General features: G+C 43.4%; 1 protein-coding gene across 1 annotated transcript in view; it reads right to left on the bottom strand.

Moving 5' to 3' along the window:
- The window catches only part of CAMK4 (calcium/calmodulin dependent protein kinase IV), a 1546801-nt gene that overhangs the window by 894263 nt on the left and 624901 nt on the right, over window positions 1-27637 (bottom strand). Inside the window, exon 2 of the mRNA XM_069625488.1 lies at window positions 18799-18877. Coding sequence (XP_069481589.1) covers window positions 18799-18877 — 79 coding nt within the window. The remainder of the gene's footprint in view (window positions 1-18798; window positions 18878-27637) is intronic.

Genomic DNA, 27637 nt, shown 5'->3' with positions numbered 1-27637 from the left:
AAAGCTTTGTTTATAGCAGAGCCAGCTACTGAAGGAGAGCCAATACACGATTGCGCGAACTATGAAGAAATTTATGATGAGATTCCCAGAGTGAAAGAAAATGCATTGGCAGAAGGAGAAATCGTCTTTGTTGATGGTTCTTTCAGGATCTATCAAAATGATGGACTAATATATACAGGTGCCACTGTGGTGAAGCACACCGCGAAAGGGGAATTCCGAGTACTCATTAGTGTACCGTTACCCTCCCATTATTCTGCACAGGCTGAAGAATTATCGGCGTTGATAATCGCACTCGAAAATCATGCAGATCAGGAATTAACGGTGTACAGTGACTCCGCCTATGTGATGTCGACAGTGCATACAGGCTTAGCACACTGGAAAAGGAGGGGCTACCTCAGAGCAGACGGCACGCCAGTGCAGCACGCCACCTTATTGGACAGGCTCATTAAGGCACTACAGCTCCCAGTGGGCATAGAGGTCATGAAATACACAGCCCACACGAAAGGGACAGATTTTATCTCACGAGGAAATCAAGCAGCGACACTGAAGCCAAGGGTGTGGCAACCGAAGATGAAATAATAATCAATGTGGAAATGTCTGATGTGCATGAGAAAATTATTGTTGCACGAAGTGAGCCGGCAGACTATAGCAATATGCCAAAAACTTCAAGGAGAAGCACCACAGGAAGAAAAGAACCTATGGAAGCAAAGAGGGTGTTCTTTAAAGCCCTCCGAGAGCTTGTGGTGACAAGGCAGCACTGGTAAACCAGTGATGCCTATAGCCTTATTGAAGATAGCACTGGAAAAGTTTCACTATCCAGTGCACATAACAAAAGAGTATCTAGCAGCAACAATTGCTGTAAACTGGTTTATACCGAACTTGGCAGAGCACGTTACATTTTTTATGATAAATTGCATAATCTGTCAGAAGTTTACAGCTGGGCATACACTAATTGTGATTAGAGGAGTCATCCCAAGGCCTGATGGGCCTTTTCAGCACTTGCATATCGATTGTGTCGATATGATTCAAGTATGTAACAGGTACAGGTATTTAATTGTTGTGGTGTGTCCCTTCTCTAGATGGATAGAAGAAGGTCCATGTACACACCCAGACTCTGCCTGTGCGGCCAAATTCCTGGTGAGGGAGGTGTTTCCCAGATTCCCAGATGGGGAGTGTGTGAAGGGATGAGGTCAGATAATCGTCCTCATTTTGTTAATGCAGTATTTGAAAAGATCAGCTTGTTGCTTGTTGCTTGGTATAAAGCACAAGTTTTCATCGGTGTATCATCCTCAAGGGAATGAGATATGCGAGAGGCTCAACGGCTTGTTAAAGGAAAGGATAGCCAAGTTGAAGCTTACTCTGAAGAAGGGATGGTTGCACTGTCTTCCACTGGCATTGTATGCACTCAGAAACCAGCCTAGTTCTGATCACCATCTCATGCCGCACAAAATCGTGACAGGCAGAAGGATGCGAACGCCATTAACACCTCAAACTAGAGCTAGATGTGATGCTCAGTCGACAGGAGAAGTGTTAGGATTGGAAATGCAAAACGACTTGAATTACATGACATCTTGTTTTTCTGTAATTTCAGGACAGCTGCAGCGACGACAAGAAGGTTGTTGAACAGTATAGAACACAGAAGGAGATGCTACAACAGATAGAATTTCAGAATGATGTGTACCTGAATTATTCCCTAGGGACACTGTCATAGTAAGAAATCACACAAGGAAAAAGTGGGACGAGCCAAGGTTCCATGGCCCGTTCATTGTAGAGGACATCACGCCCTCTGCAGTGAAGTTACAGAGAAGAAGAGCTTGGATCTTCCTTGGTGACACAAAGCCATATATTGGAGAAATCCCTCTGCCTGCACCCCACTTCGAAGAGACTACAGACAACAGGGAAGAACCACAGCCTAAGCAGACAGCATCCATGAACAGGAAGAAGGGTGCATGACCAGTCAAGCAAAAGGCAAGAAACCTTTGTGCAAAGTTGTGGCTTAGTTCTGTACATTTCCGTTAAGCCAAATAAGGGAAGAGGGACACAAAACACAATCACTCTGTGCATCCTAGTTGCAGGGTGAAGGAAGAGAATTGCATTTATAAGTCACAAACTAGCTTGTTGATTTTGAACTTTGGACTGAGGCACACTGAAGCCTTGATAAGAAAAACTATGCCAAATTTTGATCGAGGACATATAAACTGGAAGCAAATACAGTATCCTGAGCCCTTCACCACAGAATCCTTGTTTGGACTCACTTATGGTGTCACGCAATAGTGACCTCACCAAAGACATTCTGATCTATTTCGAGTTAGTATTGAGGAAGACTCACGAACATAACAGAGTTTCTTCAAGATCCTGAAAACGAAAAGAAAATAAAGACGCTGCTCACAGTGATTGCAGAACAGTTTCTTTGACTTCCAGAGTACAGCGAGGACAACAAAAATGTCCCTATCACAGGAAAATAAAAGACTAGATAATGCTGTATTTTTTCGCTTAATCAAAGAATTTCCAGAGCTTGTGGGGAGACATGGCAATGTTGATGTCCTCACTTTCATCAGCGATCCAGCAAACACTACACATTTGAGTATGCTCCTGCATAGCATTGTGATTCAGGTCGAACGTTCTAGTCATCATCGAAATGACAGAAGAGTGTAGAAACTTTCCTTCAAAGGACAGATCGTGAAGGTGTACCAAGGACTTCACCTTGCTTATGCTGACAAGAAAACAACATGTCTTCTGGAGTAAAGCAGATTAGAGGCCTGGACTGGGAATTGGTCTATATGGAACATGCAATTTAAGACTTACTGAACTTATTGCCTGATTTGGAACTTTCATTAGTGGAAAGAGATTTGTTTCCAGACCCAAGAGACAGTCTATTATTCGGACCAAAGGGATAATTGGTCCAGCACTCGTGACCTGCAAGTAGAGACAGCAGAGTCCAGATAGAGTGACACTATTTATCATGTATTAAAATAATTTGTTTTGCTTCCTTAGATGATCGAGATAGGAAGCCAGAACAGCAGCATAATCCTCCCTCATGAGGAGAGACATTCATATTGGCCCAGGAACAAATGCTGTAAAATTACCTACAAGTGTATAATTTACACATGCATTGTATTCATTATCATACTGTTGTCATTAACAATTAGAACTGCATTCTGTATAGGTGCACAAAGCATTCAGATTCCCGTGTATTCACCTAATGATGTACGCATGAGACCTACAAAGGTGCCCAGACCTTACATAGTCATTCCAGTTCCTAGAAAGAATGATAAAGTGACTGAGCTTGAGATGGAAGTGATAAACAATGACACACACACGGCACTTGTGTTAACAAATGAATTGAAATGCAGGAGACATGGTCGACAAAGTAAATCAGATAAGGGATTGATGAAAGGTACATCTACACAGATAATGGGCACATACACACCTGGTCTAGTGTCAATGAGTTCAGAACCACATTCCAGAGAATGGGAAAAGCCTGGACAAAAAACGATGAGAAGCTTCACATCAACAGAAGTTGAGAGACACATGGAGAAAGCTGAACCTTTGAGGAGATAAAAGGCTTTAGAGAATAAGCAAATAGAGATAATATTTGCAAGCACACCTAATACAATGAAGAAAAGCCCATGTGCAAGTCCCACAAGACAATAACGTACAGAGATAATAGCATAATCAATATGGCTGTTTATAAACAGATCCAGAAAGAACCAGAGGGATAAAGAAAGACTTACTGAACTTTCTCCTACTCAAATAATACAGACGAAAATGCCCAGATCAGTGATGGAGATGCCTGAGAATCCTCCAGCAAGAAGAAGCTATGCAGAAGTATTACGTGATATGCTAGTGAAAGCTCATATCAAAAGGATAAGATCCAAAAAGAACACACAAGAAGACAATAATGGACTGAATGATTACCTGGATAGCACAGCACATTTGGGAAATAACATATTGTACCAAGTTATGAAGGAAGTTGGAAGGTGACCTTCAGATGAAGAATGTTTCGTTTGTGCACTCCTACCGTACAGTGTGGGGAAGTCAAAAATCTTGTAGCTGGTAGATGTCAAAACAGCACACTGCTTATCACATATAGCAATGTGCCCGACAAGAGGCCAGTTCATGGGAAGTGATGCTTTGCTCAAATGGCGCAACTGATCCAGATGCATAAGATTATGTCCAAGACATGAAGACGAGAAATAATGGCAAAACGAAGGACATTGTGATCAGATATGAGAAACCTGGAGTGAAAGGAGCAGAGATCAGAAGAGAAACGAATAAACTTAACATCAAAGGAAAGTCTATAGAAGACGCTCGAAGATGGAAGGACAGAGGTCAAATGCAAATTTGGGGAACAGTGCTTTCTCCAGAAGGATGGGAGAAAGGAGTGGTGATCTGCAGAGCATAGATGATTATTGGATACAAAGAAGGAAGTGAGAGTGGTTGAAGCATCGCCCAGAGGGGGGAGTAAAGAGGAAGTGCCAAGTGTCATCCACACTCCAGCCACCCCCTTTGTAGTACCCGGTACTTTCACGCCAAAGTATGTGATGTATGATGAACAGATAAACCAGCAGAGAGCAGCACATGGGCTCTGCCCAGTTCCTATCGGAATAACAACACCTATTGAAGTACTGACACCTAAGAAAACCTGGACAGTAAGGTTCCCATTGAGAAAACCACATCTACAGTAAAGACAAAATGACGGTTGTCAGAATGGAATACCCAAAGAAGCCAAGAAGATAATAAAGGAAGACGAATGGTGATGTCATAAGACATTGGACGGACACAGACATAGATGATATAAGACCAGAGAATGCTGATGGAAAACAAAATCAAAAGAAGATACTATGGATAAATGACATCTTGAACCCAAGATGAAGAAACCTATGCCATATGCACGATGAAGATATTAAGTTAGTTTAAGCGTGTACAGATGCAAGAAACCGCAAGAAGCAAAGAAATCGTTAAGCTTGCTTATGCTTAATAGTAAATAGATTGCGGCAAGCGTCAACATATACATATATATATATCTCAAAAGCACTTTATATATGAGTATAATTCCACTACGCACATGAGCAGAATCAAACAAAGGTTACTAAAGGTCTGGAGAGAAGAGTGTTGCAGCAAACAAATCAAGAATTAAGATGGAGTGAAACTCAGCTAAAGGTAACATGCCAAGAAGCCAAGGTTGTATCTGGTTGGAAAAGGCCGACATTGGATATAATTAAATAGAACAGAACAGAGAATCCTGTTAAAAAAGGTTAAGATAAGCCACCGATGGCAGAAGACTGGCAGAATTAAAATCAAATACACGAAAATACATGAAGAAGAGGTTGATTTCACAGTGTCCTAGTCACGTGACGAGGCAGGCTGGAAGAGTGAGACTTTCACACCTACGCATGGATCTCCGCCATGCCCATACTCCATAAAAGTTCTCAGACCAAGAAGCAGAATCGAGACCAAACTACAAAGCAGTAATTGACAATTGAGTAATTGAAAGGAAGCTGGGGTGCAGACTAACTCCCTGCACCTGGCTCATCTTTCTGTATGCTGCCAGACGTAAGTGGAAAGGTTTGAGTGGGGTTGATGCCAACCCAATCATAGTGGACCATGTAATCTAGGGTCCTATATAGAGTAGAGCCAATGGGACGTTGTACTTTTAGTGACGTTCATAGTGGCCATTTTGAAGGAAGGGCTTAGTTGCCCCACCTGACATTGATTGTCCAATCCCCTCCCCCTGCTACCTCATACAGATATAGTACCTATGATAATGTTACCTTCCTATAACCAATCACATTGCATGGTAGGTTTTTAAGATTGCACGTCAATGATGAGTTATTGCTATAAATACTGTTTTTTTCTGAAATTGAGTGGAGTTGGAAGAGAGAGAGAACATCGAGCAGATGCTGATATTCATTGTACTCCCCGTTTTATGTACTTATCATTAAAGGGGCTCCCTTTGCCAAACTATTGAGTTGTCATAGTTATTAGATGCATGAGTGTGAATCTGCATCCCCATCTATCTCGAGGGTACTGCTACTCATCTTAAAAGACTGTTTGGAGATCCCCAGTCAGAGGGCTGGCTGGAGACCATCCAGTTCACAGCTATATAAAAATCTTTCTTGATCGTATTAAGGAAGCTTGCAAAGCAAGGGCTTTGCAAATTCCGGCTATAGAAGGTTGGAAATGATTAGCCATTCTGCCTCTATCCAACCCCATCTTGCCTTTGGGTATCACATTTCTGATCATTGACTACTTACTAGGGCTCGTTTCAACAAATTGAATCTAAGAGCTGACACTGCTAAATGGAAGAGCTTTCCAGACTCGGTTAGTTGGCCTTATTGTGATTACCATCTAGAGAACATTCTGCACATTGTGATGTGCTGTCCCCTGCATCAGTCCTTCCCGCAGCCTACAATGCTGCCTGTCCTACGGCGGCTTAACTTTATCGAGTGCTGATCTGATCTATTTTACTTATTGAAGGTTGGATCACCCTATGTTGCATGGGCACTGCTCTCTAATCTTAAGGGAGCCCTGAGGTTAAGGGAACATTATATTGTTTCTCCCTTAGAGCCCAATGAGTCTGATGTCTCTTCAAACTAGTTTTAGGGTCTTGTTAGGTGGAGTTATTAGCAAAGTTGAAGGCTGTTGCTCCTGGCCTCCTGGACTCTGTGGGTGGATTCGTTTTCTGACTAAATGCTCTATGGGCTTTTAATAGAAATTTCTAACATGCATACAAGTTGTACTTGTTTTTATTATTAAATGCTCTTACGATTTCTATTGACAACATTACTTCATGTTGCATTGTGTTTTCTACTTTTCTGACATGCCTGTCGAAATAACGTTTGCAGAGTGAATATCCTCTTCTATGGAATTTTAGGGATTCTTTGGTAAAATTGTTTTCTTTATTGGTACATCATCCTGAATAACTTTGAGACCTTGAACACTGACGGCGGAATATCATTGGTGAACTCAGGGATCTACAGCCTGCGGCTCAATGGGTGTTTTGCACTATGCATCACATGATCCCTCTTCATTGACCATGCTTGCAAGGACTAATGTGATTGGCAGTCCAGAATATCTGTACAGCCAAAGGTTTCAGACCCATACTGGACATTTATCTTCATCCTGCAATGCCGATTACCATTTCCAAATCCCAGTGACCCCATATCCGTCTGGGTTTATTAATTGGCCATGTGAACATGGAATACAATACTCACCATTATGATTCTGGGTTGCACTTACGACTACTTGCTGTAATAAATTAAAGGCCAATAAACTCCCTATCATAGATAGTGGATGGCTGAGAGAGCACAGCAACATGACATGGAGTGTGATGCTTATTTCAGATGTCTCCCATGTTTAATTTGAAACGTCGATGGGTGGAACTTAATCATTTTAACTCAAAGTCTCTGTGGAATCATTGTGGGGCCATGAATTCATTTTATGTGCCTATGTACATGATTTACTCTGGTAATAGAGTAGACAGATCATGGAATTCTTCCTCTTGCAGTTGTTGTTGGCTGTGCACCGGGCACTCTACCCACAATCACAGACTTCCCGGTGTCTTTAATAAACCTACCCATATGCTGAAGGGGCGTGACATTTGTAAGATTTCCTCTGGGCAGTAGCAATTTATTATTATATATTTTCGTAATAGTTTATAGCGCAAACCTCGCTCAAAAGTAGCAGATCTCTTTACAATAGGATTGTGCCAGAATTGGGCTTGGCATTTTAAACAGTAACTCACTACTGTTGGTGGAGGGAGAGATGAATTTGTATTCCTCCGGCAGGTATTGTTGAAAGAGGCACGTTTGTAGTGTTTTGCGGAAATGGAGGATGGTAGGGACATTTTGAGCCCCTACCGGGATTCAGTTCCAGATGGTCAGGGCGTGGCAGGAGAACTGCTTGCGAGTCTTCTCTTTGTGGGCTTGCTTTGACTCCAACCTTTTGATCGTTTTGCTACGTGAGGTGCGAGAGCCTACAGAGATGTGGAGTTTAGCCACCAAGTATCTTGGTGTTCCGTTTGACCCTGCTTTGTCAGTGATGCATGCAGTTTATAATATGATCCTGGTGAGGAGTGGGAGGCAGTGAAGCATGCACAGTGTTGGAGAGATATAGTTGAATCTGCAGGCCCCTTTAATGAGGTGGGCTGCAATTTGGTGTGCTGCTTAGAGGGGCTCGTGTGTATGGCTTGAAGCCCAGTAAGGAGGGCATTTCCACCATTGATGTGTGAGTTAATGAGGGCTTGGACCACCGTTCGGAATTCACTCCAGGGAATGAAGAGTTGGGTTTTGCGAGTGTGTGGATCTGTAGCCATGCAGTTTGTGCCTTTTAGGCTATGCGCTTTTGGAAGGAAAGGCTACTTTCAACAGTGAAGCCCAGCGATTTGGCTGAGTTTGACAACAGAGTGGTGAATCCAACCAGGCACATGTCATCCAGTCATTGTTGCACGAGTTGTTATCTCGTGTGGGGACTGATGAACTCAAATTCGGGCTTGGTCGGGTTCAGTTTGTGGTAAGCATTTGACATCCATGTTTGGATAGTAGCCAGGCATGCGCAGAAGCGAGCTATGTCTTGGGCGCCACTGACCTTAAGGTGCAGCAGAGTATCATCAGCATACTAATGGATGACTATGTTGGGGTTGTCTAGGAGAGTTCCCAAGGGTTCCATGTATAGATTGAAGATGATTGGGGAGAGAATGGCACCTTGGGGACCCCACATATGACTAGGAGTCAGTTGGATCTTTCCACCAAACATCACACTGTCACTTAGATAGATTAGTGTGAGCTCCAATCACGGTCTTAAATTGTTTTCGAATAAAAACAGCAAACATGAGCACAGCATTATACACCACTCTCAGGTGAACTAGGGTGTATATCCACATGTGTCATGCAGGGGATGTACATATTTAGGTATCCCATGTATACCCAGGGGATGCACATATACAGGGGTGCAACCAAGAGTAGGTACGCATACAGGTGCACCATATACACCTAAGTTATGTACATATTCAGGGGTGCCATCATCACCAAGGTGATGTATGTATCCGTGAGTGTCATATATACACAAAGAGGTAGTACATATACATGTGTACCATATACAACCAGGTGATATGCGTATTTAGGTGTTCAATATATACCAAAGTGATGTACATATCTAGCTGTACTACATACACCCAGGTGATGTACATATTCAGGCGTGCCATATACACACAGGGGGTTTACATATACACGTGTCCTATATACACACACAGGGGATTTACACATACATACATACCATATAAACCCTGGTTGTGCACATATCCAGGTGTGCCATGTACACAAAGGTGATGTATGTGTCCACGGGTGCCATATACGCCAGGGGAAGTACATATACAAGTGTGCCATATCCACACAAGTGATATGCATTTTCAAGTGTGCCATATAAGCCCACTCAAAGATACAGGAGTGGCATGGACATCAAGGGGATGTGCATATAATGGTGTCCCATTTACACTCAGGAGGTGTGCCACATTCTCGCAGGGGGATTTACATGTACACGTGTTATGGCAGTAATGGCTCACTAGGTCCGATTCACAAAACTGGTTTGAATGAATTTAAGGAAATGAGGGGTATATGTGTGCACAACATGTGTTTGACTGATTAAAATCTAAACAGAGCAACGTGTACATGTGTAGGTCTGTGATGCTAATAACTAAGAGGCACACACCCAAGTTACACGTATGTGGGAGGGAGGCAGGCGACAGGCAATGCAAATTGGGGTCAGATTCACAAAGTATGACATTTTGGGTGCTTCAAAACATCTTCACAGAAGTATTTCCTGTAATTTAACTGTCAACTTAAATGCACCTGCCGCAAGTAGAAATTTTAGAAAAGTATACAATGTCTCATCTCGTTTTGTCGCGATATGTGCAGGCGAGGGAGTCATTAATGTAAAAAAAAATATTTGAATGCGTGGAAAGTAATTGCACAAATTAGCGATGTTAGAGGCAAGGGCCTGGTTCACAAAGGTGTTGACATTTGCCTAACGCAATGAATGCCAGCTCATTAAATGCACAATGTATGCCAATCAAATGCACGTGGGCGTTGCTAGGGGGGCTAAGGGGGCTATAGCCCCTGATCTTTTGGCTGTAGCCCCGGATAGAATCTCAAGAGCTACAGCCAAAAGACTAGCTAGCCCCGAGTCCCAACAGTTCTGACATCAGTTTAGCCCCGGGTCTTTTCCAGACCTAGCAACTCCCCTGCCTGGTGACGGGCCTCTTGCTCGTGTCTCAAAGGCTCGCGACATCTTCATGACGCTGCTTTCCACGCGTAAATGCCGCTCAGAATTGAGTGTGACTTAAACTTTGAGACACTGAAGCACATTTCACAAACCTTGCTAATCAGTCCCTCTTTATTTACTCTTCACAGGTTGGCAGCGCGGGAAAAGGTGCTCCTAGAACACTGACCTAACTCTCATGTGACAGTATTAGTGCAAGGGATCTCAACACCATGGCCCAACACTCTTATGATCACAGTGCCATGAAGCAGTAGGAATCGGAATGAAGCGCTACCCGGGGAAACCTGGTACCATCACTATAACAGCAGTCATTATTCGCATTACCAGATTGGATGGCAGTGAAGGGCTGAGTCAACCTGCTGGAATGCAAATTTGCGAACTGGGGAGGGGGGCTTTCGAAGCGTAGGTTGCCCCCCTGTCAGAGGCTACCCTTGTGGAGCTATCCTTGAATTGTTTAGTGCGCAGCTTTGTATGCCCCTTCTGCTATTGTACTGAGGTAATTGTTCATTTATTTATTTATATCGCACACAATGGACCCAAAGGCATAATGGCGCATACAGTCGAACAATAACAAATACAACATAAAACATAAAGCATAGTAAAGTACAACCTAGAATACCATATACATCCAAAGGGGGGCTGATCATCAGTTGAAAATGAATGTTTAAGTGCTGCTCCAGGTTTTACATAAAGCTTCATACACAACATAGACTCATTTTCTACAGTTTCTCATTTAAAATGCATTTTAAGAAAGGAATGCACATGTGCACATTGCAAAATCTCCTGTACCTTAGAAGACCACACGACAGGAACACACAATGTGCAGAACTCAATCCCTCACTGCACTTGTCACAGTACATAGTTCTCAACCTTGTGTGCCCTGAGGGTGGGTGAAAACACCTGAATTCTTTCTTGGGCGGGTAAGAGCCCGTTGATTTATGTGGGCATGTAAGAGGATTGGTGGGTGAGTGAGCGACTTACACGGCCGGTGACAGCCGCCAGAAGGGTATGAGTTGAGAGGTTTGCTCAATGCAAACTTGGGGGTAGGTAAACTAGAATGCATAACGACCGCTCTCTCGCTTTGAACCCCCACTCACGGCCGAATTTGAACCTGATAATGACGCACTTGGATTCGAAGAGGGAAAACAGAAGTTCGATGGCTGGAAAGTTTTGAATTGATCTTAAGCATAAGCGAGGCCATCATTGTTCAGTCTGCCCTGCCATTCCAAAGGGGAAAGACCATATGCAAGTGTGGCTTGGTCCCACCTCAAAGGGGACAGTCCAGACCAAACTGCTAGGTCACATCCCTTCTGCATGAGACCACAAGCGACCACAGACATTTTTCGGCCTCACTGGGCCCAGGTGTAACCTGCGTCTCTAGGCCCAGCAGACTCGGGACCCACGTCTAGGCATAACCGTACCACTCAGTCAAAGAGCGGCCAGTCAATCTTCTATCTCCAGAGCAGCTGGAAGAGGGGCTGCACTGTCCAACATGGCATGCCTGGTGTGAATGGATGCATCTGCTCTGTGGCTTGAAGGTGAGTGGAGAGAGACGGATTGGGGATTGGGGCGTGTGCACGTAACACTTATTTAGCCTTCACACATAGGCTGGGTTTGGAGGGGAGGGGGACAAGGAGTGTGCAGCGGCATAATGGGTGTGTGCCTGACCCTCAATCAATCGGGGTAAATGGATCCTTAGCAGGACTGTTGGTGGGGGAGAATGCAGATTTGAATGGTGGGTATCGGCTAAAGAGGCTGCAGAAGGGAGGCTTGTGGAGAGGGATTCGGCAGGTAGGGTATCGGTGGGGGGAACATCAGACAGCCAGGAATCGGCCAATACACACACAGCCTAGAAAGCCAGTTGATGTGATTAACGCCAAAGAATACTTCCTCCATTCTGTTGGCTGCCCTGCCGAAATCACAGCATGGGTGACGAAGAACTTGCAGGTCAGGGGGTGGTTGGGTGCAAAATAGGTGTATTAGTATCAAGCCGTATCTTCAACTTACCGAACAGTATAGCGTATTCTTTGCGGGATTCTCAAGCTATCAAGTGGCAAATAAGACACGGGCATGCAACCTTTCTTTACTGCATTGAATAGAGGTGGCATATTAGTTTAGAGGACCCTGGCACTGCAATCCTTTCATCAGTATCATACGTTTCTCAGAAGGGACATTACACACCTTCTGGCCCCCAAGGGACTTTACAGGAAGGGATTTCACACAGCATTAGAGCTTCATGATATCACAGAAAATAAGTACACAAGCAGACCCTAAAATACATCTCTGTGTGCTAGTAAAACTAATTGATATTTTCTAAACATTATATAGAGGCAGATACATCACAGAGAGGCACAAAGGGGCATAGGAGTCTCGTGTGCAGTTCGTGAGAGATTTTAATTTAAGCCCCTACGATCAGTGCAAAAGAATGCCTGGCCATTAGTTCCTTTTTTCTCCTGTGGCAAGCCCCCAGATTTCTGCTGCTGAGAATGATGGAGACCATCTCCTTAGTAGGGTTCCAGGGCAAAGACAGGGGAAGCAACACCGACCCGACATGGCCATTGAGTGTATAGGGGTATTTGTGCTCATTGTATACGCACACAACTCTCAAAGCGGTCTCCAGTGTAGTACTTTGACCCCACACAATATTGTCAATTTAAACGGTCACTCTACCTGCCCATACACTAAATACCACATCACCATATTGACTTAAAGAGAGCATATCATACCCCACCTAAAAAAAAAAATCTTTTCAATGTAAGGGGCGTGGCGTATAACAGCTCTCCTGCCACCAGCAAACAATTATTTTGCAAGTGGTAGAATCATCATAGGTGCTTCTGTTCTTGCAGCACCGATTATACAATGTATAGATAACTTCCCAGGTCCCTGGCAGTCAAAATGCAAAGGGAGATGAACAGAAGCTGCATCTCCAGGTGCAACAGAGGAACACTAAGAGAAGTGACCCATGAAAAGCGTTCCCTTGTGCTGGTGCGTCAAAAAGTTATCACTTGAAGCCAAAACTAAAAATGTTATTTACGAAATATGAATTAGAATGCCAGCGTTTAACATGATATGAGACGGTTTCCCATTAAAAGAGAAACAACATCAGACATTTTATCATTATTGCCAGATGTTAGACATCGCCCTGAGACTTTCCTAAAAGCACCAGAATGTCACTCACCTAAGGTGTGATGTGATGTATCACTATTCACCTGAAAAGAGTACACTGTTGATGTTTGATGATTCTCTGAGAGTCAGAACTCAACGGTGGAGTGTGGATGGATGTTCATCTCATCTCACCCCACCTCTACCTCAAGGAGAACCAGAAGATTTATCTGGCTTTGCAAAAGCTGCAGGTCTCCTCAATGTCCTTGGCTCATGGATTGATAGCTCACTAAGAAGGAATGATGGTACTGGAATGGCACGCTGCCCATACGTAGGCTTCTGCGCCATTAGGGATGATGGCATATTGACTGCAATACCCCCAACCACTGGGCTTCCTTGCAGAAATATGTCTATATTCTAAAGAGGTGCACATCTGGAATGACTGACCCAGCTCATGTACATGGCTAAGCTATGAGCCCTGCACAGACATCCCTTGTGCCATTTAAATGTGGTTGACTCCATAAAGTAAGATACATTGTCTGTGGCAATCCCTATTGGAGGCTGCTTGTGTGTTGGTAAACCCATCACTTTATCTAACTCGGTCATGTGTCTCTCCTGTTCCATATTCTGGGACATTCTAAAGCAAGTAGTGAGGGCAATATCGGCCTGCAGATATCATGATATGGCCTCCTTGAACCCTCTTCGGGCCTTCTACCTTCACCATCCCGTGAGGCCAAAAGCTTTGGGGTCATCATTAACTCCTCCCTCTCCTTCACCCCTCACATCTTGAACCTTTCCAAGAAGGCCTACTTCCAGGTTCACCTCCTCAGAGGCACTCTCCCATTCCTCACCTTTCCCCAGAAGCTCAATGTCTCCAGAGCTCTGGTTCTCTCTAGTCTGGACTTCTGAAACAGCCTCTTCCTTAATCTTCCCCTTTCCTATCTTTGCCCCCGTCAGCTAATCCAGAATAGGGCCGTCAGGCTTGTTCTTGGCCTCAAGCCCAAGGACCGTATCTCTTCAGTCCTAAGATCTCATTCAAGACCCTCTGCATCATCCATAAGGCTTTCCGGGGTCTGGCACCACGCTATCTACAACTTTTTCTCCCTAAATACCCCCCTGCTAGAGCTCTCCACTCCTCTTACTCCAACTCTCTGCTTGTCAAACGTTTCTTCAAGCAGGGAGAGGGAGGCAGTTCTCTCTCTCTTCGGCTGGTGCCTCTCTTTGGAACAGCCTCACTGCCCCTATCAGACTTGAACCAGACCGCCTTAAATTCCAGAAACCTCTCAAAACTCTGCTTGTCTCTACCTCTTTCCCTCTTTCCCTCTTTCCCTCCCATACTAATCAACCCACTGCCGCTGACACTGGCTGCCTGGACCTTCATGCATCTCACAGGTTACCAGGCCCCTGCTGAGTCAACACCAGCACTGCCCCTGTGGGCACCCAACTATGCGGCTGTGAACCCAACTCATGGATTCCTCCACCATGCACTTAGCCAGCAGGGGAGGCTGCTGGCTAAGTGCATGGTGGAGGAATCCATAGGTACTTCCCTCCTGGGCTCTCACTAGCACTTGCCCTACCTCGCTTCCTTCCTTCCCCCGTCCCCCTCTCCTGCACTTCTCTTCACTGCACTTGCATGTCCGAATGTCACAAGGCCTAGTAGAACCACAATTGTATACTTACAGTATTTTGCCATTATTATTCCCTGCCCTTGCTCCCTCCCGACTTTTTTCTTGGTGTGCCTGGAAACACTATTTTTTGGAATGCTCAATTAATAAAAATAAGACACATCAGACTTGTGACTAGAAGGCTCAGGGCCCACCGAGCAGTGGTATCCTTCAATAGTCACAGATGACATAGACTCAAGACATGGCACTTCATGCCCTTGCCTAACAATGGAAAACGTTTGCTAGGATTATTCTTATATGCAGAAACAGCCACCAGAGCCTACCTGTGGCTAGCATGCAAAGGACTCATTTGTGAACCGGATGAAAGACATGATGCAATCATGGGAGGGCCAGGGCGTTGATGTATTGGGGCAAATAACTCTTCCCCGCTCCAGAGACAGTATGAGTGAACGTGGTCAATGTATCAGAAGTGCTGGGGCCGGGTAGGGGTAATCAGAGTCAATGTGAGAAGCATTGTAATACTGGGGTACACGGATAAGAAGGGGAAAGGGAGGTAACCCATACTGATGTGTCCCCAATAATCTTAGGAAGAATGCATTTCCCGCCGGTCACTTGTACTTCCCTGTGCAGGAGCGTTCACTTTCAACCTCCCTCCCCCTGACCGCACCCCAGGAATACATATGTTAGGTGTGTGCTATTTACCCTTACTTTCGCACCTGAGTTCATTGTGCAGCCATTTGGAGGCAGGGCAGGGGCACGAAACAGAGATTACGCTTCCGCTAGGCCCTCTTCCTCCTCCACCTCAAAGGACACATGCTTTCATGCCTGCACGAGATGTTTATGCCGGTATGACAGCAATGGATTCCCATGCAGCCTGCAAACTCACTGAAGAATTCCCAGCTCTAACACTCTGCTGAGTCTGCCTTCTTTAGAAGAGCAAAGCGACTTCTTTCCCCCTCAGGCCATGTCCAGCACTGCTGTAGGCTCTAATGCCAGGTATTTCACCTCTCTCTAATCTGACATGAGGTCTTCTGGAAGGTTCTATCAGACCTGTGCTGTAGTTAAACAGGGTGCTTTTCAGGCTGCTGATGGAATATCACGGTGTTTGTCTTTAAAGTAGTGCAAACATGTTTTGACTTTTGAAATGCAGGGTTGCAAAGTAATCCTGATTCCATTATATATACCTTCATGAAAGTGGAAGACATTCCTCCTCATATTCTGGATGTTTATTAATACGGTCGGTGAGGCAACAAAAAGGAAGGGGTTGGGTGCTGCCAATCGGTTGCCTACTGAAAAGCATGAACACCGTTAAGGAGTAGACAGTACTCTCTGGCTCCACTGTGCAGCCAGAAAAGAAGAGCTGGGGTAGGGGGTCCCCAAATCCCAAAGTCATGCGAGGAAGCGTGTTCTTTGGAGACCATGAGCATGCCAGGCACCAGTGCTCTGGCCTAATTCCACTGGAGGCCTCATTCCCATTGTGTTAATTCATGGAGAGAGCCTCATCTACCTCCATCAACTTCATCTCCCAGAATGAGGATCTTCTTCAAAATGCACAAATTCATTAAACGTTAAACGAATACACCTCAACGATTTTCTGCTCAACAATAGTAACTAAAGACTTGTGGAGTAGACAACCTTTTAGGGGTTAGTCGGGTTCTTCTTCAGCCTCTGTGGGACCTGACAGAATGAAAGCCTCACGTTGATTTCTTGCCCGGGTGAAGATGGAACACAGTGTAGCATTAACCTTGGGCTCATTGGGGAAGATGATGGCTGAAATGAGGGAAGAGTTAAGAGACTCTAAGAGGAAACCACAGGTTTTAAATGCTAAGATGGAGGAGTTGAGTTTGCGGATCAATAGGGTGCCATAATTGGCAGGGCCTTCTACTTTAGAGAGATATACTGGAATAGAACCCCCAGAGTTCTATCCAGAGGTTGGAGTCGATTCGTAAGAACAGGATAAGACAAACAAATCGGAAGTTAGCTATAGATCTGGAAGGCCATTTCTTGCTACGTCTTTAGCACCCACATAAAAATGTAGTGGTGAGCAGAGGAAATTTAAGACATTCCTTATGCAGTGAGAGTTGCATTTTTTATGCCAGCCAGAGTCATTTCCGACCAAGGCTACTAGAGTGGCATTCCTAATTTCGTATTTGTCTAGAGAAGCAGCAGCCTGGTTGGTTCCTTTGGTGGCTTGGGGAGTTGTGGAGTTACAAGACTGGAACCTATTTAAGGCAGAGTTCAGTAAGATGCTTGATAGGCATACTCTGTCTCAATGTATCGACAGAGAGTTGTTTGGGTTATGACAGGGGCGCAGAGACCTAGTTACGTACATTACTCAGTTCTGGGCTCTGGTTTTGGACATTGGCTGGCCGAAGGAGAAGAGCTCTTCTCTGTTCTACAGGGGGCTACGGGAGGAGTTGAAAGATGCCCTGGCTAACATACTAGAGAGAGCAACAAAGGTAGCCATATTTTGCATTTAACCCATTTGTGTTAGCCATATCTTGCACTTAGCCAAATTGTGTTTGTCCGACATTTCTCGCAGTTAACCAAATTATGTAAGGTTAGCCATATTTGGCATCTTGCCTAATTGTGTAAAATAGCAATATTCTGCACTTTGCAATTCCAAGAACTAGCCACATGTCACGCCTAGATACTATTGTGAAGACTAGCCATGCGCCACATTTACACAGAATTGTGAAGATTAACATGTGTTATATTTAGATAGACTTGTGAAGATTCACCCTGCGTCACACTGAGATTTGTGAACATTAGCAATGTGTCACACTTAGATAGATCTGTGAAGATCAGCCGCGAGGCACAGCTAGATAGATTGGGATATTAACCATGAGTATCACTAGATAGGATTGTGAAAATTAATCATGCGTCACATTAGATAGAATTGTGTAAATTAGTCAACTCGAAGAACTGGGGGAGTAGCCAATGTACTAACCACCCCACTCCTGATCCGCTCCAACACATCTCCCAAGTACCATACATTTCCGTGTCATTTCATTGTGGGATGTTTTTTCGTGGGGTTTTTTACTGTGATTTTGTTAACGAAAAACACCATCGAATATTTGTTTAATTATTTTTGTGGGGGTTCCCTCCCATCCCCCCATTTTCTTTCGTTTGTATTTATTCCCAAACACCCACACCCGATATATATAATTTACTAACCCCCCCTAAAAAATTTGATGTTTCTTTTCAAAAACAAATTTGCAGCAAAAAAACCTGCGAAAAAACATACTGCGATGAAAGCACGTCGTACCGTATCATACACGCCACTGGGCTAGCCATATTATACACAAACACACACACAACATAAGTATTATGCATACAGAAAACAATCCCTGAGACTGGACCATACCCATATGGATAAAACTAGCCAGTGCGCACAGCCACAACCTCACCTCAAATACCAGCCAATCTACACATAAAACACACAGGCACACCCCAACATAACAAACAATCCCATAGATACAAACCAGACATTGGACCTGCCCATGTGGATACAACAAGCCAGTGCAGATAACCAACATCTGCAAGCCAACACACACAGATGCCAGTTTCTCCTGCTTCGTGACCTCTCCTATCCCCCTACCCCCACTAACCAACCCCGTCTTCTTTCTTGCAGAGCCACGTGAGCGCCTGGAGACTGCGCCTAGGTGGTAGCAGTGTCCAGTATAAATCAACATAAATCAACTTAACATAATATGCATAAAATACATGTACGATTTAGTTTATATTTATGTTTTTGAGCTAAAAAGAGAGCATCTCATGGAAATAAACTTACAGTTTTCTTGAGCATTTTCACAGCAAATGGCTTTTGGGTTCCTTTTTGTCTGCACCTGTACACAACGGAAGTAGCACCCCTGTAGAAAGAACAAATACATACTGTCAGTGGTTATTCTAGTATCTCATGTTTGTAAACAGCTTGGCGAGTGGGCTAGTGAGTCACTAAACTAAAGGCAGAGGTACAGTAAGTGCGTCACAGTAACGGCAGACATAACACGCTCACGGGTGCTCACTGGTCACTACTCCTCCAAAAGCAGACCCAAGAGCCTGAACATGGTCACGGTGCACAATCTTAAATACTCTCTGTAGATATTCCATAGAAACAACACTACTAATAGGGTAGTTGCAAATGATAATTCAAGTCGAGTGCACAGTTCAAATATGTCAATATCCTGGCCACTAGGGTGATACTGCTGAAATAATTCTCATTCACAAAAAGATTTTTCTTAGTGATACTGCTTTTGCTCAATTTCATTTACCAAATTTTTCTCCATATTTTTGGCAAAATAGTTTTGTAGCAAATTCATACAAAAGAGATCCTGTGCATTGTGTGTTTTGTAGTAGGTTTGACTGGCGTAGGGCCTCATTCTGTACTTATTATAGAAATAATACCCAGTCAGGCCTAAAGCGTGGGCCCTGGGCCATTACCACACATTCCAGCCTGCCAGCAAGGGTATTATTGCTATAAGCACCTCAGGTCTTTAATCGGGGGTGCTAATAGCAATATATTTGAATGAATGGCCACGCGTAGACAGCATCCGATTCATCCAAACAAATACTCACCTGAGATGGCCACCATGGAAATGCAGAGGCCCCCTTCCATTGTATCGAGGCCCGGGATACAGAAGTGGCAGCAGCTGGGGTGTCGCCACCAGAGGAATCAAGTAAGTGGGGTTGGGGAAGGAGTGGAGACCCGAGGGAAAGAGAGGTGGGGGGAAGATGGTGGGCGTGCACTCTCAGCTTCTAGCTTGCAAGGAACACAGGCTTGGACTGTGGGATTAAGTCTGTGATTCGAACAAGCTGACAAGCTGCGGCACCACCCTGGGTGCTAATCAAAAAATACTGGGCAATGAAAAGGGGGCAATAACCTTTTGGCACCTCATTCCATTGGCCATGGCTGGCTTCAGGGAGAACATTCTGTGCATGGTATGGATGCGGAAATTGTGCCATTGTACAGAGATCTGATTGACCATACTAAGAACAGAGTACTATTTGGGCCTGGAAAAAATCGGTGAATGTTTTTTCTGTTATTATAGTAGTTTGGCAGGGGTGTGTGTTAGCTCCTGCATTATTTAATTCTTACAGTATCCCTATGATCATACATATACATTCTAAAAGGTACTCCATTGTTGCCCTTTAATTTATATATACCTCTAAACTGGGCAGGGTTGTAGGAGGTCTGTACCATGGGGCCTAGGAGGTCAGTACCATGGGGCCCATGGCAAAACCTATCACGAAAAATTGTGTCCATGGGGAGGCTCTCAAAGGGTTAATTTGTTATTTAAGGATGGCAGTAATGAAATGCAGCAGATGGGATCTGAAACAACTAAATGGCTGAGCCGCAGTGTTTGATTGTTACTGGGTGATGCAGCAATTACAGCTCTCCAGGATAAATATTTAATCTGCCTCATTGAGACGTTTGAGAGTATTTCTGCAATAAGGACCTCATCATCAACTCTGAAAAACCTTGGCAATGGCTCTGGGACATAACTCCCTGAGGCATACAATGGTACATAGCTCAGCCATGACCCTTGTACAGCCATTCCTTAGGCCTGGCACGCACCAGGAGTCTGTCAAAGTCTTTGATTTTCTGGGGGGATGTTTTGCAGCTTCTGGGCCATTGGTGGTCCAGGTCACCAGCAGCTCTCTCTCTTTAGAGTAAGTTGTTGCACGACATTTTGGTATTTAGCTGAAAGTTTGGAGAGATTTTGTATCTGTGCCCTTCGCGATGCAGCATTGTCAAGGAAAAGGCCTGAGCCTATTGACTGGTTTTCCAACCATACAGTTGTTAACACCTGAGAATCGTTGTTTTAAATGAAGAAGCAGGCATTCCTACTATCGATGTGGAAGGTTACTCAACTGTAATCTTACTTGAAATTGATATTGGAGTTAATTCTCTGTTAAAGGTCTGCCAAAAAGCTTCTCCAAGAGATTAAATCGCTCAATTTGGTAAAATGGTCTCTGTGGTTCACACATCTATAAAATGCCCCATCTTATTGACCTCCTAGGAATTTAGAAAAAAACTGAGTGCATGGTCGAACATTTTCTTTAGGTGTCAGATCTATTTCTGGCATTTGGAGTAAGATGCTATTACATCATGCATCAGCATCCAATGGGCTGATGGCCCGATTTGATGATAACCTGCATAGCGGCTTTGCAGTCCCCCTGCCTCAGGTAAGGCTATGCTTATTGGCACTGAGCAAGGAGAATTCTAAATGGATTCCACTTGTGCTATATGCAATTTTGGAGAGTGAATCTTAGAAACACATATTGATGTAATTCTTCATGCCACCCCACATCCCATATGATGCTTATATCAACAGTTCATAATTCTTTACACTTCATTACTTACAACAAACCCCATTTTAACAGATTATAATTCCTCAGATCATATAGGGCCATAGTTCCCCACATCTCAAAATGTAATCATCTCCTATAGCTCATGATTTCATGATGCCCCAGATCTCATCAGCTCATAAACTCCCATACACCTTTCATTCACAATGCCCCATATTTGGACAGCGGATAGTGGCCTAATTCCCATCAGCTCACAATGCCCTACCTCACATTGTTTGTGTGATGAATTCATAATACCCCCATTGCTTCACTTCATAATGCCCTACTTCACGCTCACCATGCTCCAAGCCAGCTAATGTGTAAGGGCTAAAACCTAATCAGCTCACAATGCTTAAAAGGGCACATCTGCACATAACCCATTGGGGATCATGAATTTTTTGGCAATTGTGTTGGGTCCTACACTTATGCTTGCAAGTAAGCTCAGTTCTATGTTGGAATGTTCTCTTAGAATGTGTATTACTCTATGTAGGGAACGTTCTGATTAAGTCAGTTGGGGGCTTACTCTTGTTTCAGACTGGACCGGTGGATGCCTTTCCCCTACCTTCATACTCACCTAACTACCTTTAAATAGATATACATCCATAGTACAGAGCGCGTGTTCTTCATCTGTTTCATATATAATGGAAAACTTAACAAATTGTTCAGTTCTCAGTCAGCTTCCCCATTGTTTCATGAGCGTTTCAGTTTCCCTTGTCAGGTCTATGAGTTATCCCATCTTTGCTAATTAAATGTCCCTAAGTGGTCTGGAATGGGCCCTTCAGATTCAGCATTCGTTTATTATTGGGACGGTTGTGCCCTTATGTTCATTTTAGAGTCCATTAATGGCGCTTAAAGCCAATATTCTGATGGCTTATATGCCCATGTGAAGAGTGATAATGGGCCACATGGCACCATGTGCTGTAAATGTGGTGTGCAGTGTCATAAATCAGTAGGCATCCCAGCCCCCACCCATTGCCCTGTCATAGGCCCTTTTTATTTAATAACAGCAGCCCTGACGTTATAGGTGCTGCTCTGCAAAGGGGAATACAAATGAAACATCTGCATAAGGATACTGAGTGGTTATTAAATGTAGGACCCTCACAATAGGGCATCCCCCTCTTGCCTTAGCATATGCACTCCACTCACTCGGACTTGTATCTCACTCCTGGTTCCCTGCTGTCAAACTGAATATATTTTGGGGGGAATCGCCCGGAACATAGTGGGCCCGATTCACTAAGATTTGCACTGGAGCAGATCAGGATATGTACCCGAGAATATCAGATCTGCTCCCACTACCGCACAACTCATTCACAAAGGTCGAAACTGGAGAATACGTGGAGCCGCCTGGAGCATCTTTGTGAAGTTCAGGTGCAAGTGCAATTCCCAAGGATGTGTGCGTGGCGATGCTGCAGACAACTCAGCATTTTCTCCAGGGCTAGACTTTGTGAATCGGTTATAACTTGTATGGCAAGAGAGGCCAATATGAGATGCCCAGGCCATCTGCTGATTTGCACCATTGCAAATCTATGCCAGTTGGGCCCAGTGCCTGTGTCCTTTTGAAGACACGAAGCACTGTGCTCTTCCTTAATATAGGTGTAAAGATCCACATTAGCGGGGATTCCACAGAAATAACAAGTGAAACGGTTCCACAGTACATGAAAAAGCGTTGCTGTAAAATTAGTTAATTTCTACATTTCTATGTGATTTCGTCGACGAGATTTGGTCGAATCCCAATCCATTTTTTGTCTTTTAAGCCATTTGGTCACACATATATGGGGAGAGGAGACCCCTCTGCACGGACCCATCCTCTGCCCACCTTAATTATTACCCTTACCCAGCCACCACATATATTTGTGGCCAAATTCAGTCGAAATAAATTGATGAATTTGGCTTCGACCAAATTTCCTGAGATGAAGCCTCCTTATCCCCATTTATCCAATGGCCCCTATCGATGCCAGAGGCCGGTGCATTCTGCTGACGTTCTTCAGTGATATCAATATAACTTCTGCCTCTTTAGCAACAGGCCTCACACATTACTGGAAGTGAACTCACTTTGCAGTTCTTAAGGGGTCAGAGCTGGGCTTGTAATTGTTAAGATATCCTTCAATGGTGCAGAAGAGACAATTCATAGCTGTATTGTCTAATTTGCTGGTGACCCACAATTTAGGGTGTTGATAAACAAATATGAAGACAGGTGGTGGGGGCTACAAAAAGAAAATCCCATGAAGCCCCAGTGAGGCGCTGGAAGGGGGTGAATTGAATGTTTTGGCATTTCACACAGAAACAGGTTGAGCAGTGTGTGGTCTTGTAAGTGATTTCAATCCGGCACATACCCAAGTCACGCTCAGCGTGCAGTGCACAATTGAAACACTTATTTATTTTATCTATGAGTAATATTCTGAATGATATATCACTCGTATCACACCCTTCTCCGGTCACACTGAACCAGAAATCAGGCTAGTTTGCAAAGGTACATATTTATTTATGTATTTAAAATATAATCACAATATATTTTAAAAGGTAAACAACAATCACCAATGGGGTGACAGAACACTGAACAATCTTTAATGCACTAGGAATCAGCAATGAGCACAAAAAAGCAGCACAGAAAATGATACTTTTGAATTGGTGTAGAACAGATAGCACTATGGTTAGAGGTTCCCCCTGCAACACCACTCAACCCCCCAATAGGCAATGAATAGATGTGAGGAGAGAGCAGGTATTCAGGAATAGCACAAATCAAACAGAATATCACTCCCACCTTCCCCCTTCAAACACAAGAGAAAAACGGAATTGACTTTTCAGCTGTCAGGATGGCTTTGAAATTGTCTTTGGAATTGACTGAGCAAAAACACCAAATGTGGTAAAAAATACTTAAACTATTATAAATTCCTATGGGAGCCTCTTTGAACAGTTGCAAACAATCACAAGCAATGATTTAGTCAGAACAAAACTTTTGAAATCTCAAAGTCCAAGTGGAAAATAAATTAAAGCTATTTCACACGTGTAAAATTTCTCAGAATGTAAAATCGTGTCAAACTTTTCCTTATGAGATATTCGCTATAACGGGAGAATCGCACTGATTTGCAATGTGGGTTCCATGGATAGCTAAGGATGTTAGGTACAAGTAGGAGTTGACATTTCGTTTCTATTATAAAACCTGAGGGAGTTATAGAGGTTTTAGTGAGAGTCATTTTTGCAAAATAGGCACGAGAATGGAAAACAGAATGCACTTTGAAACTGACAAATGCATTTGATTACACTATATTATGACTATGAAACAGAGGATGCCACATATGAATCTCCACAGTTACGTGGCTAGCGTAACCCTTCACGTGGTGGATGCTCAATTTCTTTTTGGAATTTACTTGAATTATTCAAAATCACTAATGACTTATGATTTTGTAAAACAAATGAGAGGTCATCAGCGCACAAAAGGTTCTGACAATACTATGATTCTGAATTTACAGATAGGATGGGTTGAGATTGGGATAAGACAATGCAAATATACTATGGGTCATTTTTCTTCCTATTAATTCTCACAGAAAAAAGTTATTAAATTGCACCGTCAGTTTTGGTCATGGATTGGATCTGGTCTAGGAAGAACAGCACATCAGACACAGGATCAGATCAGCTAGGCTGGTCACCGGATTTGCACAGGATCTGTCCTTCTTATTTGTGGATATTTCAATCAGCTGGATAGCGAGTTCCTCAGGCAAGCTTTGTGGTAGCAAGTCAGAGAATTTCAGGATACTAGTTCAAAAGGCCTTCTCACACCACAGCGCTTCACTGGGTTGCAAGAATAAGTTTGAAGATTTGGGCCTTGTTGAAACCAATAGTTCTCTACTGCTTTGCAAGAGACGTGGCATCTGGATCTGGAAGGATGTTAAAGCTGTTTGTAGAATGCTGGATCAGAGTGCTTCGCTGGAATCAGGAAAGTGAGTGAATCAGTGAGTCCCTTTGTGTTGTCAGCTGTCTCTATTTATCCTTTCAAATGACATCACAAAATGGGTGTATGGGCTGGCTTAGCTAAGCTTGCCCATGTGCATTGGGATTGGATCAAAACTTCATCTGCGTTTTGCATTTGAGTGATTGGATCAAGGCCGGATAATGTCACATTTTCTGGTTTGCTTTACATTTCTTAGAAACCTCCCTTTAGCCACTGGTCTCAAAAGTGGCTTGTATACTAAAATCCATATTTCTACATTGGTCACCTTTACACAAATCACACACAAAGATTGCATATTTTATGTAGCACCTGTTCCTCAAAACCCCGCATCTGTGGGATCTTGTCTCAACGTTCTAAAGAATTGTGTCCTTTTTGCTATGAACACAATTTCCAAACTTTATGCAAATTTCCACAAATGTGTGTGTTTAACATAGGGATGTGTGTGTGTACATTTTCACAATTCTAGTATTAATACATTTCACATAAAATCACATATATTGCCATTCCTGTCCAGAACATGTTACATGGTTCTGCCTCTTAAAACGTGCAGCCAGAAATTAGATGAACAACTCTGTTCTTTTTATATTTTTCGACCACTTTGAATCACAAGTTATGAGTCTCTGAAAATTGTTCATTGTTCATGCTTAACAGCAAATGGTCACTTGGCTCCATCCCTTTTTTCTCTCCTGGGATTCCAGGAGCATCCCCCTCCTTGGGGAAGTTCCTTCCAGGAGCCATTTATGACCCTCTCACACCTCTGTTTCCTGGGCGGAAGGGTCTGGTATTGTTCATTCTCTTTCTGTAGACAAAAGTCTGGGTTAACCCACAATTATCATCTCCCTGTGAGTTTCAGCTGAGAGGCTATCCCTCCCCCTAGGAGAAACCTGTTTGTCCACTTCCAAAGGGTTGCAGCTCAGCCAAGCTAATTTATTCTTAATTAAAATCCAGGAAAAAACAAATGTGTTGCATCAAACATAAATACATTACTTTCTTAGCTTTAACTCTGTGGGATAAAAAGCAACTGAGATCTGTATTCTTTTTTAGCAACACTCCTATGTGTGCTAATCCGGCAGACTTTTAGTTTAGATCACTTTAAAGTTTCATCAAAAGCTTCTCTGACAGCTGTCATTCACAGGTGGCCCGGGGTACTGCACCCAGATTTTGACAGAGGCTGTCAGCTTACAGACAATCCAGTTTTTCTGAAGAAATGTTTTGCTCTTCACATTAGGACTTTGTATGTTCGCAATGCTTCATTAGATTACATGAATTTTAGCACCAAGCAAGTTTTTGAATGTTTAGAAATTTTGTGTTGTAGGCATTTTGGAGTTTTTAGCAACAAAGCAAATGTCATTTATAGGCACATTTTGGAGTTTCATTTGCAAAGCGCTGCTTCTCTCTCTGCACTCTGTTTGCTGGTCATGGAGCCCATTGGCACATTTTTTGCAGTGTGTGCTTTATTCCACCACACATGCACCATGGTTGTCCGGTTGTGCATTCATCTTTTTGTGTGTTTGAGAATTCAATTTTTGTAGGTTTTTGGTGTGCACAAGAGTTTTGCCGCCATTATTGCAGTTCCTTGCACCATACTATCAGAGTGATGCCGCATAGCATAGCGGAGTGGGTCAATACACCCCAAAGTCCAGTGCTTAAATTGCTAACCTGCAAACATGGACACTTGGGTACTCATGGCAGCTTTGGCAAATTACCTGTCCCTCTGTCTTAAATAGTAAACACGTGTAAAAAAAATATGTTGTAACAATGTTATGGTGTCTGCGCTGTTTGGTACTATCCCAATTTCATGTTCCCTTCTTTCCTCCAGAACACACCCTGCTAAGGTACTCCTGTTTCAGCCAGACCCGCAAATGCACTGTCTGTGTAGCACTGCTCATGCCATAATACATCAATACATGTTGTTTGTAATGCACCCGGGTATTTTTGTAGCTATGGCAGCGCTTTGTCACATATCCAACTTTGCAATGCAATTATGCTCGCTCATTGTGTAAATCAATGGACAGTTCTTTAAAATCTTAATTAGGAAACCTATTAGCTAAGAACCATGCAACTGCAACTATCATAAGAGATGGCGTTTAATAATATTTTACCATTTCCATACACAGAAGTCTAATTATAGAAGCTCTAATTTAAAACCATAAGATTTTCCAAACTTTCCCAACAAGAAGGCAGCTGCCTGCCTTGTGATGATAAGGCTCTGTATATAATAGTGCTGCATTAGAAGTCAAGGAAAACTTTCTGGAGCAACAATGCATGCTTTTCAGCTGACATGTATTCAGTGCCCAATTTATAAATAAATACATGATTGAGCTCAAATATT

The sequence above is a fragment of the Ambystoma mexicanum genome, chromosome 6p (genome assembly GCF_040938575.1).
Source record: "Ambystoma mexicanum isolate Mex_15411 chromosome 6p, UKY_AmexF1_1, whole genome shotgun sequence".
Taxonomy (NCBI): domain Eukaryota; kingdom Metazoa; phylum Chordata; class Amphibia; order Caudata; family Ambystomatidae; genus Ambystoma; species Ambystoma mexicanum.
The sequence above is the reverse complement of the archived record's forward strand: the minus strand, read 5'-3'. Positions and strand labels throughout refer to the sequence as shown.